The sequence below is a fragment of the Carlito syrichta genome, unplaced genomic scaffold (assembly GCF_000164805.1).
Source record: "Carlito syrichta isolate Samal-C Ts95f unplaced genomic scaffold, Tarsius_syrichta-2.0.1 Scaffold311780, whole genome shotgun sequence".
NCBI lineage: Eukaryota > Metazoa > Chordata > Mammalia > Primates > Tarsiidae > Carlito > Carlito syrichta.
Window position 1 is genome coordinate 848,556 of NW_007255876.1, and position 16,874 is coordinate 865,429.

The 16,874-nt window shown below is 43.4% G+C and overlaps 1 protein-coding gene across 3 annotated transcripts in view; it reads right to left on the reverse strand.

Moving 5' to 3' along the window:
- The window catches only part of SDAD1 (SDA1 domain containing 1), a 34,803-nt gene extending 23,590 nt beyond the window's left edge, over window positions 1-11,213 (reverse strand). Inside the window, exons 1-6 of one of the 3 annotated variants that reach the window (XM_008069065.2) lie at window positions 11,059-11,213; window positions 4,963-5,067; window positions 4,148-4,246; window positions 2,590-2,700; window positions 1,085-1,156; window positions 905-1,005 (exon numbers count right to left, since the gene is read on the reverse strand). In XM_008069065.2, the coding sequence (XP_008067256.1) occupies window positions 905-1,005; window positions 1,085-1,156; window positions 2,590-2,700; window positions 4,148-4,246; window positions 4,963-5,067; window positions 11,059-11,148 (578 nt within the window). In that variant the 5' untranslated portion in view covers window positions 11,149-11,213. Of the gene's footprint in view, window positions 1-904; window positions 1,006-1,084; window positions 1,157-2,589; window positions 2,701-4,147; window positions 4,316-4,962; window positions 5,068-11,058 lie in introns of all 3 variants that reach the window. The other 2 variants (XM_021718068.1, XM_021718066.1) reach the window with 2 other exon arrangements.
- Window positions 11,214-16,874: the final 5,661 nt, after the last annotated feature.

The following is a 16,874-nucleotide window of genomic DNA, read 5'->3' on the forward strand; positions in this document are numbered from 1 at the left end:
CACTGCACTCCAGTCTGGGCAACAGAGTGAGACTCCAACTCAAAAAAAAAAAAAAGACATGGGTTGGTAAATGAGCCAACTACTGGTAGAACATTTAATTAATTTTAGCCCATCTTATAACAAAATGTACAGCCATTAAGATTGAGTATTTGAAGAATTTTTAATGACATAGGAACCTACTCAAGGTAAGCGGGGAAAAACCCCAGCAACTCAGAATAAAAAAATCCAAAATGCAGAAAAATTCCCATCATATTTAAAAATGCATGTTAAAGAAAAAAATCACAAGGAAATACCATAAGATACTAATAGTGATTATCTCTTGGTGGTGGGATTACACGTGATTTTTAAAAAACTTTTCTAGTTTCTCAAATTTTCTGCTGTAATAAATATTACTTTTACAGTTAAAAAAAAAGGCCAGTAAGGAAAGCAAAAGACATGAGTTAGGGGCATTGTACCAACAAACCAAAGTGTACAAACATGCTATTTTACATATATAGGATAAATTGGCTTGAGAATCTTCAGAGTGACAGAGAAGAGAGCTGAGATTTTAGAGTCAGACAGATCTGAATTTGAATTTCAGCTGTCTCTTAATAGCTGAACTTTTGCTAACTGTAAACTTCCATCTCATTATCTCTAACATGAGGATAATTTCAGATGAGCTGCATTTGTTCTCAAGTGGTTCTGCAGGCTGAAGTAGATAACGTAAAAGTGTTTGACCTTAGTAGATGCTCAGGAAATAGCAGCCATTATTATAGGTCATTTACATTTCCTCTATTTTTATTTCCAACTTAATCTATGACAGAGTATAAGAGCCCAAGATGTGCTCTGTAAATTACAAATGAAGAAAAAGAGTCTACTTCTCAAGAGATAAACATATATATAATGTGGTGTATATATACATTACCAGATGTTCCTTCTGTAGAGTTCAATCATCACGTCCAGAGACATCTTGGCTGCAGTCGCATTGCTATCTCTTAACATGGTATACATAAAATTCTGCAATAACTGAAGAAAAGGAGGAGAAAGAAGAGTTAATACACTGATGGTACAGTGCTGCAAACATGGAAGATGAAAGGATACTTACTATATTCACTTTATTGTTCTTGTGTTTTGCATTTATATTCTTGATATCGGTAACAATATGGGTGTATAAAGTCTGAGGAAAAGAAAAAAAATATACACATATTAAGCCTAACCAATATTTCTAGCCTTGCTAAATTTGGAGAAAAGTACAAATGTACAGGATGACTTATTTTTTACCTACTTTTCATTCTATAGCAAAGGGGACCAAAACAAGCACACAACAAAATGCAGCTACAAAACCCGGGAGTGTTGCCCGCAAAGCTGCCTTCCCAATAACCACAGGACCCAACAATTCCACTTCCAGGTGTACACCCAAGAAAATGAAAACAGACCACCCATCCATGTTTACACAAGAGTTCATGGCAGCTTTAAGCATAATAGCCAGAAGTGGCACTAACCCAAATGCCCACTGACTGGCAGATGAATAATCAAAATGTGGTACTTCCATACAATGCAGTATTATGTGATCACAAAGAGGAAGAGCATGCGTTACAGCATGAATGAATCTTGAAAACATCATGCTAAGTGAAAGAAAGCTAGTCACTAAAGCCCATGTCCTATATGGTGGTCCACTTATGTAAAATATCCATCATAAGCAAATCTATAGAGACCAAAAGTAGACTGGTGATTGCTGAGGCTAATGGAGACAAGGGAAAGGATTTCTGCTTCATGGAGTGGAGTTTCTTTAGGGGGGGTGATAAAAATGTCCTAAGATTGATTGTGGCGATGGGTACATACTCTGTGAATGCACCAGAAGTCACTGGACTGTAGACTTTAAGTAGAAGAACTGCAAATGAATTGAATTGCTATAAAATTGCTATAAAAAAACAGTCGTACCATCTCCTAAGCACCTCACTGCACACAAGACAATACTGGGGATGCAAATATTGCTGGTGCCCTAAATACGTTCCCATGGATACTTTTATCCCACAAATTAGACCAAGCAGTACAACTGCCAAAATCAAATCAAGTCTCTTAATACTTCCAAAAAATGTTTTAAATTAATGAATGTAAACTTAAGTTTTTCTTCCTTCAACTTCTCTTATAAACTTTCAGTTTCTGGCTGGGTCAGTTATAGCCATGAGGACCAATGCCCTGATATAGCCAGTCAGCAAGGCACAGTAGGAAAAGGATTGGGTTCTGGAGCCAGAGGCCTGGGCTTCTATGCCAGCCTCACACTCAGAAGCAGTGTGACCCAGGGCAAGTTACTCTCTCTCTATGCCTCAGCCTTTCCATCTGTAAAGTATTAATAATAATAATAATAATAATCCCTATCTCACAGGGCTTTGAGTAAAAGAATAAATACACTAAAGATCTGAAAATGGTGCCTGGCATAAAGGGTGCACTTGATAAATATTGGCTACTAACACTATATTGAATGTAGGGGTTAGAATTATTAACTGTATTCAATAATGAAAAGCATCAAGATTCAAGGAACTTCAAACTCTTCAAATTTTATGTCACCTCAAGGAAGAATGAGATGTAGGAAAATGTTTTTCTCTTTACCTTTCGTAGGAGTTTATCATGGCAACGAAGAAGTTCAAAGAAGAGCTCTAGCAAGCTTGATGGATTGATGAGATTCTTATTTCTCAGCAAGATGAGAGCCTTGCACAGTGTCTAAGGACGGAAAAGAAAGCATATTATGTAATATAATAGTAATGTTAATAAGATGAGAAAATAGACCATACATATCCCAAAGAGCTTAATGTTACTAACTAGTCATCATTACAATAGACGGTCTCTGTCCTCCTGGAACTTACACTGGCAGTGGAGCAGAAGAGGCAACACACAAGCCTTGTAAGCACATAAACAGGAGCATCTCAGGTAATGATGTCGTGAAGGAAGGGAAACAGGGTGATATAATTGATAAACAGAGGCTGAGAGCAGGCTACAGGGAGGTCAAGACTGCTCTGGGGAGTGTCAACATATAACAAAACCCCAGCATAGTGATCAACAAATCCACAAAGACAAGACAGGTGGAACAGCAATAACATAACACACTACACTGGAATAGTCAGTGTAAGTTTGTGATCTTACAGGGCATTCTTCTGAAGTACTGTCAGCACCAAGAACAGCCCGCCTAGCCTAAGCAACATAACCAGATCTCATCTCTACCAAAAAAAAAAAAAAAATCAGCCAGGCATGGTGGTGCACACCTGTAGTCCCAGCTACTTGGAAGGCTGAGTTAGAAGGATCACCTGATCATGCCACTGCACTCCGGCCTGGAAGGCAAAGTGAGACTGCGACAAAGGAGAGAAAGAGAGAGAAAGAGAGAGAAAAAGAGAGAGCGAGAGTGCAAGCAAGCAAGCCTCAGGTTAGGTTCCCTAAAAGCAGAGGCTGATTTATTACAAGTGATTTTTGGGGGGGGGGGCTGTGCTCTCAGATAGAAAATGAAGGAAGCAGGATAGGGCAGAGAAAAAGAAAAACTTGGCAAGGATGTGTGCTTGCCTGGAGCCTAGCTTCAGTCCTGTCACAGGAAAGCACTGAGCACAAATTGTAATACTTAGACCCACCCTTAGCGAACGGGTTGGGCTTCTGCACCCCATGATAATGAAGTATGGGCTAGGAGGAGAACCTCCCAGGTGCTAGGAGTCCTATTAAGCTGAGCACAGTGCTCCAGAGAAAGGGCAGCTGGCATCCTCAGCAGGTGGGAGTACAGGTACACAGGCTGGATAACTGGGATCTCAGCCAGAACCCGACCTCAGTCACTAAAGTGACAATGCTTGAAATGTTCAAACCTGCTGTTTGATGGATATGTTTATTAAATTAGGCATCATGAAAACTACAAGTTGTAATTAGGATTCTTCATGCACATGAGATTTGAACAAGAAGGAATCACCGAGTCAAGAGGTTAAAGAGCACCTCGCAGGGCTGGTGTGCTGGAAGAACAGAGCAGCTGAAAAGGATATGAGAGAGATCACAAAGGCCGGACAACCAGGTTTGAGTTTTATTCTAAGTATAAATGAGAAGCTACAGAAAGATTTTCAGGAAGGGATGAAACATTCTCATTTAAACACATTACACACACGCACAAACACAGCACAAATCCAAATACTGGCCCTACCATTCGAAGCCCTGGATCCAAGACAGTGTGATTGCAGGAGAGAAGATCTTTCAGCTCTTGAGGAAGGTTACGTAGATGTTCCGGGTAGCAGTGCCCAATCTGTAACAAAGCAAAGGTCCTTCTGAAGTTTCTCTCTCCTATAATTCAGATGCACAGATTTAGGATGTTCTACAAAAGGAGAGTGAAAGGCTGTATTTTACAGAAATATGTGGTTCCAAATCACCTTTTTCTTTTACATATTAACTTCTCTGGCTCTTACCATATTTTCTCTAGATTTAGTAATTATTGTGACATTTAGAACTCACTTTTATGATGAATTTTAAGGAAAAAAAAATAGTATGAAGGTCCTGTTCTTGTTGGTTGTATGAAAAGATCTCACGAATTCTCTAACTCAGTGGTCCCCAATCTTTCTGGTATCAGGGACTGGTTTTGTGGAAGACAAGTTTTCCACGGACATGCAGGGGTGGGGGGAGGATCATCAGGTATTAGATTACGATACTGAGCATGCAACCTAGAGACCTCACATGCGCAGTTCACAATAGGGTTTGCACTCCCATGAGAATCTGAAGCCACGGCTGAACTGACAGAAGGTGGACCTCCACACGCCTGCCTCTCACCTCCTGCTGTGAGGCCAGGTTCCTAAGAGGCAACAGACCAGTACCTAACTCACATTGGAAGAAAACAATGTGCAAAAAGAGAAAGTTCAAAAAATTTAATTCAAGTTTGCAATTCATAGTGGAATAAGGTTGCATATTAGTGAAAAAAAAAATGCCGCAAATTCTAACACTGGTCTTATTAAGAAATTGTCTTCTTACCTGGGCCATAAACATTACCAGCTCTGCTAGTTCTTTGCTGGGTTTATTTGGTTGCAATTTGAAAATCTCCACATTGGATTTGTAGTGATTATACTGCTGTAGAAACTGTAGAAAAATAAAATTTAAGTTTGTCACACTGTATTATGACTTTCTCAGTACAATATAAAAAACGACTTAGTAGAAAACTCTGACAATGGCATGGAGAGAAAGATACAGCAAAGGTGTCTAAAAACACTCCTTTTACCTTGTCTGCATTCTTCAAAATGAGTTTTTTAAAAAATCAAGCACCTTACAGGTAATCTAAAGACCCTTTCCTTAGAATTATCATTAGAAGTTTAGGTGGTGTGATATAAAAAACAGTGAAACATGGGCCCCAAAGCTCAGATTCTGGTCGTGTTCTGCCATTTACCATCTAATTGACCCCTACTACCACGCCCATGTATGTAGAGGACTCAGATCAACAGAAAAATACCAGGTCAGAAAATGTCAATTATCTCTCAAGTACACGAAGCTCTCCAGTCAAAATTCTTTTTGGAGTCAGTCACCCTGTGTTGACTATGCTGGAGTGCACGCTCATAGCTACTGCAGCCTCTGGAGTCTCTCTCTGTTGGGCACAGGCAATCCTTCCACTTCAGCCGTCCAAGTAGTTGGAACTACAGGTACACACCACCACACAGGGCTAATTTAAAAAAAAAAAAATTTGTAGAGACAAGGTTTTGCTAAGTTGCCCAGGAAGGTCTCGAACCCCTGGGCTCAGGCAATCCTCTTGCCTCTTCCCAAAGTGCTGGTATTACAGGATGTGTTATAGCCAAGAGCAATAGACACATGAAAATAATACCAGCATCCACTCATTCAGCACTTGCTATCGTCAAGCTCAAGGTGTACATCACCTCGTTTAATTATGTTTAGTCCTAACAACAACCCAACAATCTAATGTCGGAACTCATCAAGCCTCAGTTCCATGCCCTGCAGCTACTCTCCATCATAGTCAATGCCTTTAAACTGTCTCTCTCTCTCTCTCTCACACTCACATACACACAAATGAGAATGAATATTCATCACCAGCCCTGTAATACCAGCACTTTGGGAAGAGGAGGCAAGAGGATTGCCTGAGCCCAGGGGTTTGAGATCTTCTTGGGCAACTTAGCAACTCATATATCCAGTTGCAGTCTGCTATCTGTTTAGATATCTAATATACGCCATAAACTTAGCATGGCCAAGCACCGAGCCCTTGTCCTGGTGGTCATGCCTGTATACCCTTTCTCCTCCTTAACTATCTTCATCCCTAGCTTTGAATCTTATGTCTTGACACCCACTGCTGCTTCTTGGGGGTCACCTATAAACTAAGATCATTCCACCTTCTTGAACGTTTCAGTTCTTTGCTCATTGGCTTATCACCCTCTAACACAGCAGTGCCCAAGCTTTTTGCCATCAGGAACCAGTTTCGTGGAAGACAATTTTTCCATTGCCAGGGGTGGGAATCATCAGGTATTAGATTCTCCTAAGGAGCACACAACCTAGATTCCTTGCATGAGAAGGTCACAACAGGATTTGCGCTCCTGTATGACTCTAATGCCTCTGCTGATCTGACAGCTGGTGGAGCTCTACTTGCCAGCCTTTTACCTCCTGCTGTGTGACCTGGTTCCTAACAGGCCACAGAACAGTACCAGTCCACAGCCTGGAGGTTGGAGACCCCTGCTCTAACAAAATTCCTCTCATATGTCTTGGCGATTTTGTATCCACATGAATGGTCTTTCTAATCACTGGCCCCTCACTTCCTTAGCCTCCCCTCCTCTAATCACCTTGAACTCTTTCTCAACCTTGGCACTCACTCCCATGGTCATATCTTAAATCCTGTCATTACCTATAATTCCCTCAGAATCTGGACTAAATGGATTCTCTTCTCTGATCACCATCTCCTATTTTCCATCTGTTTTCCAATGGTACCCCCAAACTCCAACAATCCTTCAACGTCATCAGAATCTACAGTCCACTGAGCCGATGACCTTTCCACTCTACTTTACAAACTTCCCACCCCAAGTTTCTTTCTCATCCAGCTTCAATTTTGTGGTCAAGCATTATAATCACCTCCATACACATGGTTCAATTCACCTGTCCCTTTCTCTCATCATTGTACCTGTTTGGCAAAAAGCCCATCCTGTGTTTTCCTTCTTTACCACTGTACTCTCAGAGCTGAACAGAGCTGGAGAACATCAGTTAACTGGTGTCATTTTAAATTCATGAGCACAAACCTCAAAGAAGCCTTGCGTGTGCTTCAGCAATCTCACTCACTTTCCCACTCTCCCGGACAACCATTTCATACTTTGTGTTCTGTCCTCAGATCTCAACATCTTTTCCCATCCTCACTCTGAGCAAATGACCTTCTCTACAATTTCACTGAGTGTACCGGCAACCTGAGGATACCCTCCAGACACCAGTGCCCCTTTAAGCCACTCAGCTTCATCTCAGTCCATGTGCTTGACCCCTTCCTCTTGTTATTAAGGTCACCCTCCAGTTGGACCCTAGACTCCAGCCCCTGGCTGCCACCCAAGTGAGGTCTCTGCTCTAGTTGTCCCTCTTCCAACTATCTACTTCAGCAAATCCTGCTTCATCAGTATGTAGATGTGCTGCTATTCCTGCCATCTTAAACAACAAAAAACAACACAAAACCAAACCCCAAAACCCTTTTGTTCAACCACCTGCTGCCTGTTGAAAAACTTTGATTCTGCTTCTCTCTTTACCTTCTACCCCATTTCTCTCTTCTTTTCAGAAACTGTCTCTAAAGAGTGGTCCATACTTGTTGCCCAATTTTGTTCCTTTTTTTTAAAAAAAAAAATCGAAACTTCTAAGCTGAGATGTAATTCACATACCTTAAAATTTACCCTTTGAGGGTGTAAAATTTAGTGGCTCCAGTATGTTTACAAAGTTGTGCATTAGACCTTTACCTCTATCTAATTCCAGATATTTTTCATCACTACAAAAAGAAACCTTATTCCATTAGCGGTCATTCACTATTCCTCCTATCCCTCAGCCCCTGGCAGCCACTAACCTCCCTTCTGTCTGTACGGATTCTCCTATTCTGGACATTAAATATACTCTAATTGTTCTTAAACCTACTGTAATCAAATTTTTGCACCCATTCCTCTATCCAAATGCTCTTATCAGGGTGGCCAATGGCATTCATGCTGCTTTAGTGGTCAAACTTTGACCACTAAAGCAGCATGAATGCCATTGGCCACCCTGAATCATCAGCATCTGACATGCTGGGTCTCTCCCTCCCTTGGGAACGTCTTCTGTATTTGGCTCCACACCTGGCTTTTCTCCTAATCCACTGGCTGATGTCTCATTCCCTACTTCTAGTTACCCACAAACTCACTAGCCTCTAGAGGTGGGAGTCCTCAGGGCTTTACCCACCAGTCCCAGAATTGAATCACTTCTACACCTCCAGTTACCATCCCGGCATTAGCCAACCCAGCAGCATCTCCTGATGGAGATAATTCCATCAGCCCCTTAGCTGGTGCCTCTGCTTCCACCTTTGCCCTCCTACATAATGTATTCTAAAACAAGTCAGGGCACAAAGCGGTTCGCGTATTCCTCTGCTCTCTAACAGTTTCTATCTCCCTCAGAGGTAAAACCGAATGTTCTTAAAAACAGCCAGGCTCTGTAAGACATAGCCCTATCACCTCTTGCTACTGCTTCCTAACTCCCCCTGTCTAGCCACACTGGTTTCCTTCTAGTCCCTCAGATTGATCAGGCATGCCTTCATATCTTCTGCTCCTTTGGCCTAGGTCATTCTTCCTCTAAATACGCGCACAGCTCCCTCACCTCTTTCAGGTTTTTACTCAAAGATTATCATCTCAAGATCTTCCTGACTATCCCATTTAAAACTCCAACACCCCCCTCATCCCCAACATAGATACAGATACTTTCCTACTGCCTTTTTTCACAGCACTTTTCCTCATTTAACATACTATATTACTTGCTACTGTATGTCTTGTCCTACTAGAATGCAACTCGATGAGGATAGGGTTTTTTATCTCTACAGCGCAATACTGTAGTCCCAAGGACCAGCACTGGGCCTAGCACAGAGGAGGTAATCAATCGTATTGGTCAAATGAATTAACTTCAGCTAATGGCTCTATCAGCTACCTAGATGCGAAAATAAAAGACTTGAATCAGACTTCATTGCTTCTTTTCCCTCTCCCCCATATCCATTCCACCAGCAAGTTCTACCGGCTCTCCCTCCATGCATAGTAGTTCCAATCTGTCCACTCCACTTCAATTCCGTTCATAATTCCAGTGGCACTACCACCCCTTGCCTGGCTTATTCTAACAGCCACTGTATGGAGTCCCGTTGTGCTCTTCTACAACCCATAGACAACTTCCAGGTAACTTCTTAATAACATATATCAGATCCTGTCTCTCCCCTGGTTAAAACTCCTCAATCACTCCCCAAAGCACTTAGTATAACCTGCCTGGCCCTGGCCAGTATTTTCCCACATCATCTTCCACTGTCTCTACGCTGACTACACTGAGACACACTGGCTGCCTTTCTGCTGCTTTCCCACCGAGAGCTTCTGCACTTCTTATTCCTTCTGACCGGGATGCTCTTGATCTGTCTGGCTCAATATTATTGTTGCAGATGATCCCTGTTCATGGGGTCTAAATAAGTAGCCTTCAATTCTAACAGATTCCTACCCAGTTTTATTTTCTTCCTTACCACTGTAAGGATATGTAAGTCCAAGAGATGAAGGCTCCTTTGTCTGTCTTATCACCGGATCCCCAGTGCCTAGCATTATGCTGACAGGCAGTAGGTGCCATAAATGTGAATGTGCATACATATAGGATAAATTAATGAAAGTAGTAGGTATTATCCTCTTCTTTCATATGGGTTACCCTAGTGGTCAACAATAGAATCAGGACTCAGTTAGTTTTGAAACAATGCTCTTGAATACAGAATTATATGGACTCGACTTTTCACTTCTTTGGCCAATGGTTGTATAGTGCTTTAAGCATCTCAAAGTCTCGCCTGTACTTTTTGTACTTGGCTCTTTTTATTTCCACTGTCATGATCCCCGGCAAGACTCTCCCTTCTGGTGACCTAAACCACTGACACCGCCATGTGCGGTAATGAATCGCTCTCATAAATATTTATGTATTAAATGTGGGGAAGGAGGGAAGTGAGAAGGGCAATCCAAAGATGAATTGTGTTAGCCACCGAACACACCACAATCAAGTAGGCGGAGCCCAAGCAAGTAATCGCAGCAAACGCCTGGCAGAGACACCAGCTTAACGCCTGTCAGACAAATGGGTGTCCGAAGGAAGCACCTAACAGATTAACACGTCAAACCACCCCTTTCTTTATTTTTTAGTCAGAGCTGGGCTCAGGTGATCCTTCCGCCTCAACCTTCCAAGTAGCTGGGACTACAGGCGCGCGCCACCATGACCGGTTAATTTTGTGATTGATTGTAGAGACTAGGTCTCGCCATGGCGTCCAGGCTAGTCTCGAAACCCCGGGCTCCCAAAGTGCTGGGATGACGGACGTGAGCCCCTGCGCCGGCTTCCACTCTCCACTTCGGTTCCAACACCTTGACACTCACAGTTTCTACGAGGCTGGGGTCCCGAGTCCATCGCAAACAGGTCTCATCTTTTCCCGAAGCACGTGCGGACACCCCGGCCCCCGCCGGCTCCCCGAGTCTGCGTCCGGTTTCCCCGGACCTGCCCCGCTCCGGAACCTCCCAGCGCACAGAGGCCTAGGCCTGGGTCTACGCAGCCCGGGGCACTGGGCGGCTCGCGGAGGCGGACGCCGACCGCGCTCCTCCAGAGCCTCTACAGGTCCACCTCGAGGAGTCCGGAAAGAAGGCCGCGCGGGGGTCGGCCCTCCCCACCTCCGGGGGGGATTGAGCGAGGCCTCTAGAGGCTCGTCTCCGGCAGCGGGGTCCACGGAGCGGGCGGACACCCCAGACGAGCGAATTCCCACAGCCCCGCCCTCCTCTAGGGGGACCCCGGTCCCGACAGAGCTCGGGCGGGCCGGACCCCAGCCCCCCGCCGCGACCCCGCCCCGCCGGATCTCGGCCCTCCGCGCCGCCCGCCCACCTCTTCGACGTAGGCCGGCGGGTCCCGCTTGATCAGGTTCTGCAACTGTGGCAGGTTGCTGGGCAGCTTGTTGTTGTTCCTGCCGGACATGCTGGCTGTGGGCGGCCCCGCGACGGGTGGGTCCAAAATAGCCCTCGCGCTGCCCGCCGCAGCTCCCTCCCTTAGCCGCCGGGGTCCGGTTGCCTAGCGGGACCGGAAGCGGCACGTGGGCCCGTCTGTGGGCGGCGCCATATTAGCTTCTCAGGCGAGCTGTACTACGGGAGCCTCAGAGCGTCAAATTTACTCTCATGCCGAGCTGGATCTTGATTTCACGCGAGTTCTCCGCCCGTCCCCGCCCTTGCGCCTCTGCAGATGCAGCCTCGCGTTTCCGAGACGTTCTGATGATTTCATTATCTTGTCACTACTTTGAAGCGTACAAATGAAGATTAATAGTTTATTTTTAATCCTAAAGTTAGAAACTGAAAAAAAAAAACTGAAAAAAAAAAAAAAAAAAAAAACCATGCGGCTAGATAGCACTACCCAATTTAGAGGGAAAAAAAGAACAACGACAGAGGTTAAGTTAGGTTTTTGGATGATTTTAAATATTTGTTTTTAGTTGTTTCAACTCACTGTGACCCAGACAAGGGAGAAGGGTGCTGGTCGAAATGTGATCATGTTGATCATGGGTATTTAACTTTCAAGGATTGTAGGCTGGGCTGGGTGGCTCACGCCTGGAATCCCAGCACTTTGGGAGGCCGAGGTGGGAGGATCGCTTGAAGCCAGGAGTTCAGGAGCAGCCCGGACAACCTAGTGAGACTTCATCTCTGCATAAAGTCAAAATATTAGCCAGACATGATGGTGGGCACACTCGGGAGGCTGAGGCGGAAGAATCACCTGGGCCCAGGAGGTGGAGGCTGCGGTGGGGAGTGATCTGCCACTGCACCCCTGCCTGGGCAACACAGTGAGACCCTGACTCAAATAAAATAAAATACAATTCAACACTCGTCTTGACTTTTGTCAGCACTCCTCAGCCAGAGTTTTAAATTCAGATGTAATTCGAAGAGAATATATTTCTAGAATTTCAAGGTGTACAAAAATAATACAGTGATTGTAGCTGGGCTCGGTGGCTCAGCCTGTAATCCCGCGCCTTTGGGAGGCTGAGGTGAGTGGATTGCCTGAGCCTGCGGGTTCGAGACCCGCCTGGGCAGCGAGACCTCATATCTACAATAAATCAAAAAATCAGCTGGGCGTGGTAGCGCCTGCCTGTAATTCTGGCTACTTGGAAGGCTGAGGCGGGAGGATCGCCGGAGCGGCCACTGCACTCCAGTCTGGGCAACAGAGTGAGATTCCAACTCAAAAAAAAAAAAAAAGAAAAGGGAAAAGAAATACACGTAGCCGGCCTCAGTGGCTCAGCCTGTAATCCCACGCCTTTGGGAGGCTGAGGTGAGTGAACTGCCTGAGCCCGCGGGTTTGAGACCCGCCTGGGCAGCAAGACCTCATCTCTACAATAAATCAAAAAATCAGCCGGGCGTGGTAGCGCGTGCCTGTAGTTCGGGCTACTCTGAAGGCTGAGGCGGAAGGATCGCCGGAGCCCAGCAGGTCGAGGCTGCGGTGGCCGGGAGCGGCCACTGCACTCCAGTCTGAGCGACTGAGTGAGACTCCAACTCAAAAAAAAAAAAAAAAAAAAAAAAGAAATACACGTAAGCAATGATTTCTTTTAATTCACAGATGGATATATATATTAGGTTGTTTTAGTGAGGGGAGAAAAGCATCCTCAAAACAAAATATGTTGAGATTACTTAATATAATTCCTGTCAACATAATACACTTATGTACTCTGAATATTTATCTTGCGATGCCAACATGTGATTTGTGAATAAAACATTCTGGCTTGTTGCAAGCATTTATTCAGCAGAATCCTTACTCCAGGCACTGGGCTAGGTGCTGGGAATACAAAGATGTACAAAAGGCATGGATGTTTGCTCTCATGAGCCTCACAGACTCTAAGAGACTAAAAATAAATGCATTTTATGTAAGTACTTTTATAGAGCAGTGGACTTAACCCTGCCTGGAAGAGATTTAAGTAGAATGGATTCAATCCTGCCTGGGAGAGTCAGAAAGTTGATTGAAAACCTGAAAGATGAGAGATTTTCAGGAGGAGGGAAGGAAAAGTCAAAGTGCCCTTTTTGCATCAGCTGTGCCTTTAATTCAAAATAATCAAGATGCCAGAGTGGCATATTTGGGGTTAGAGAGTTCCGAACTCCTTTTACACCAAAGAAGATTGGCTCATAAAACTCTGTATCCTGGGCAGCCAATAGACACATGAAAAAGTGTTCAGCGTCACTAGTCACCAGAGAAATGAAAATCAAAACCACATTGAGATACCACCTAGCCCTGGTAAGAATGGCCATCATTAATAAAACAAATGACAGGTGCTGGCAAGGATGCAGAGAAAAGGAAATGCTTCTACACTGCTGGTGAGAATGCAAACTAGTTCAGCCTCTATGGAAAACAGTGTGACGATTTCTAAAAGAACTAGACGTTGACCTTCCATATGACCCAGTAATCCCCCTACTGGGAATATATCCCAAGGAACTCAAATCATTCTATAAAAAAGATACCTGTACACACATGTTTATTGCAGCACTATTCACAAGAGCAAAAACATGGAACCAACTGTGCTGCCCATCGAAACTGGACTTGATTTAAAAAAATGTGGTACATATACACAATGGAATATTATCCAGCCATAAAGTAGGACAAACTTAGGGACTTCACAGCAATTTGGATGGATTTAGAGTCTATCATACTCGTGGTCTATCACAGAAACAAAGAACAGAGTACCACATGTTCTCACTCATAAGCAGATCCTGAACATTTACCATAATAGTATAAGAAAGAGATTGGCAGTAGCAGGATATTGCCGGGGGTAGGGGCGGGGGCGGGGGCGGGAAATAACATTAATAAGGGTACCTGATCTCAAACCAGGCAAAGTGGGGACAAAGAGAGGCTCAAACTTTACCTGTACAATGACCACTTGTATACCTAGTCCTGAATTATACCCCACATCTTTAAGAAAACAAAACAAAACAAAACCCTCTATATTTGTTTCTATGTTTATTCTTGGATTGGAAATTTAACTTTATTTCTTTTTCTAATTCCCAAATGACTTTCAACCTGAACTGAATTGTTTTAGAGGAAGAAAATCTTCATTATACTTTAGCAAAAAATAATCTATTATAATTATAAAATTGATCATATCTAGATTCAAATGGACCCAAAATTTCTTTCTTGATGAGGCCTAGTTTAGACAGCTATTTTAGGCTTCACTTTGCATAGGAATAACATTCTTTTTTACTTAAATGATGTGTCTATTTGGGTGCCTTATGATAGTCTAGATGGCACCTTGAGCCACAGTCATTAAGGCTCTGTTGAGTAGCATGAAGGAGGAGGTTAGGGAGGGGAAAAGGAAACACTTACCTGTTGGTGAGATGGCCAGTTCTGTGATAGAGGCTGAATAATACAGTCTTTTGGCTAGGCACAGTGAAACCTTTGAATAAGGGAAGGAGATACCATGCTTGCTTTGAGGAATAAGAAAAGGTTTTGTGAAGATGGCTGTATTTGAGATACGTCTTGAAGGATGTATAAAATTTTGATATGAGGGCATACATAGAAAAGAAAGAACTCAGTTGAGACAGGTAGTCGTCTTCACAGAGCTTGTTAGTATCATTTATTTCAGGAGAACTTTGTGGAATTCCTTAGGAACTATTTCCTTCTGTGTAAGATGAGAGTGTTGAACAAAGCCAGTTCTCATGCCAACTTCATGTCTTTTTTATGCTTGCCATGTGATGGTACCAGCCATGGGATGATTAAGTGAAAATTTTCTTTAGATTGATGCCTAATGTACTTTCTTTATTCATTTACACTTATCCAAAGCAATAGTATCTGGGAATGATAGGTTGGATGAATATTTTTTGAATATACATCAAATAAGATGGAACATTTCTGAGCCTGTCTATGGCTAACATTTCTGCTTTTGCATGAGACCCCATCCTTTTTTGATAACATATTTTTTCAGAGCTTTATTAAGATATAGTTGATGTATGAGAAACTACTCATAAAGTGTACAATTTGATGAGTTTTGACATATGTATGAGGGACACCCCAAAACCCCCGAAATTACCTTTTAGAGGGTAGGGCCTTTGTGGTACAGGCTTCCCCTGCTAGACCAGTGTTCTAGGAACCCACTGGCATCAGTGTACCAGGTAGCATTGTTCTGAGAGACTGTGTTTTGGCTTCAGGGAATTTTTTTTCAGAGATTCTTTCCTTTCGTTTGCCCAAATCACGAGGGGTGATTAACAAGTGCACCTGTCCACACCATGCTGAGTGTTCAGCAGTTTTTGACCAGAAACGGCATGAACTCCATGCCCCACATTCCCTATTCTCCTAATCTTACCCTGAGTGACTTTTTTTTTGTTTCCTCGCCTGAAAAAAAGTCCTCAAAGGGAAATGTTTGGCCGATGTGGAAGAGGTGAAAACAAAAACCGGCAAAAGCACTAAAAGGCATCAAAATTGACGAGTTCAAAAACTATTTTGAGCAGTGGAAAAAGCCTCTTGACAGGTATATTGCATCCCACAGAGAGTACTTTGAAGGTGATTGAAGTTCAAGCACGTAAGACTAAATATATGTTTTATAATTAAATTCTGATGTTTTTTTTGCGGGGTCTCCCCTCATGTGCAGCCATAAGACAGTCAAGATAATGAATATTTCCAACATCACCAAAGGCTTTCTTGTCCCTCATCATCCCCAGACAAACACACATCTGCTTTCTGTCACCAGAGGTAAGTCTGTATTTGCTAGAATTGTATACAAATGGAATCACATAGTACCTATGCTTTTTGTCAAGTTTCTTTCACTCAGCATAAGTATTTTGAAATTTATCCATATTTTTTGTGTGTGTCAATAGCTCATTCCTTGTATTTCTGAGTAGTATTTCATAGTATACATATACCACAACTTGTTTATTCATTTACTTGTTACTGAATATGTGGGTGATTTCCAGTTTGGGGCTCTGAGCATTCAAGTGCAAGTCTTCATGTGGGCATATACTTTCATGTCTCTTGGTAAACGCCTCGAGTGAAATGGCTGGATCGTATGTCAGGTTTATGTTTAACTTTTAAGACACTGCCAATCACTCTTTTGCTTGCACTATTTCACTAAAACTGTTTCTTATCAAGATCACCGATCACCTCTCTGTCACTAAGTCGGTTTCATTACTTATCTCACTGGCAACACTGGATGCAATTGGTTTCTCCCCACTCCTGGAAATATGCTGGGTGACTGAACTGTAACCGGCTCCTTTGCATCTTCCCTTGGCCCACGTATTCTATTTCAATGTAATGACCAGAAAGCTCCTTAAGTGAATTAGGTCACCCCTCCAACTTCCTTGCTCACTGAGAGTAAGAGCTAACATCCTTCGGTGACATAGAAGACTGTTTAGACTCTACGGTTATGTCCTGCCAAATTCATATGTGGAAACCCAAACCCCCAGTGAGATGGTATTAGGAGGTGAGGCCCTTGTGAGGCAATTAGGTTACAGGGGTGAAACCCTCATTTGGAATGAGTGCCCTTAGGAAAAGAGACATAGGAGAGCTTGCTTCCTCTCTCTCTCATCTCTGTCATGTGGGGATCTGAGCAGGCATCTGTCTATAAACCAAGAAGAGGTCCCTCACCAGACCCTGGGTCTGTTGAAACCTTGGTTTTTGCCTCCCAGCCTCCTGTACCGTGAGAAATAAATGTCCGTTGTTTAAGTCCTGCAGTCTGTGGTAGCAGCCCA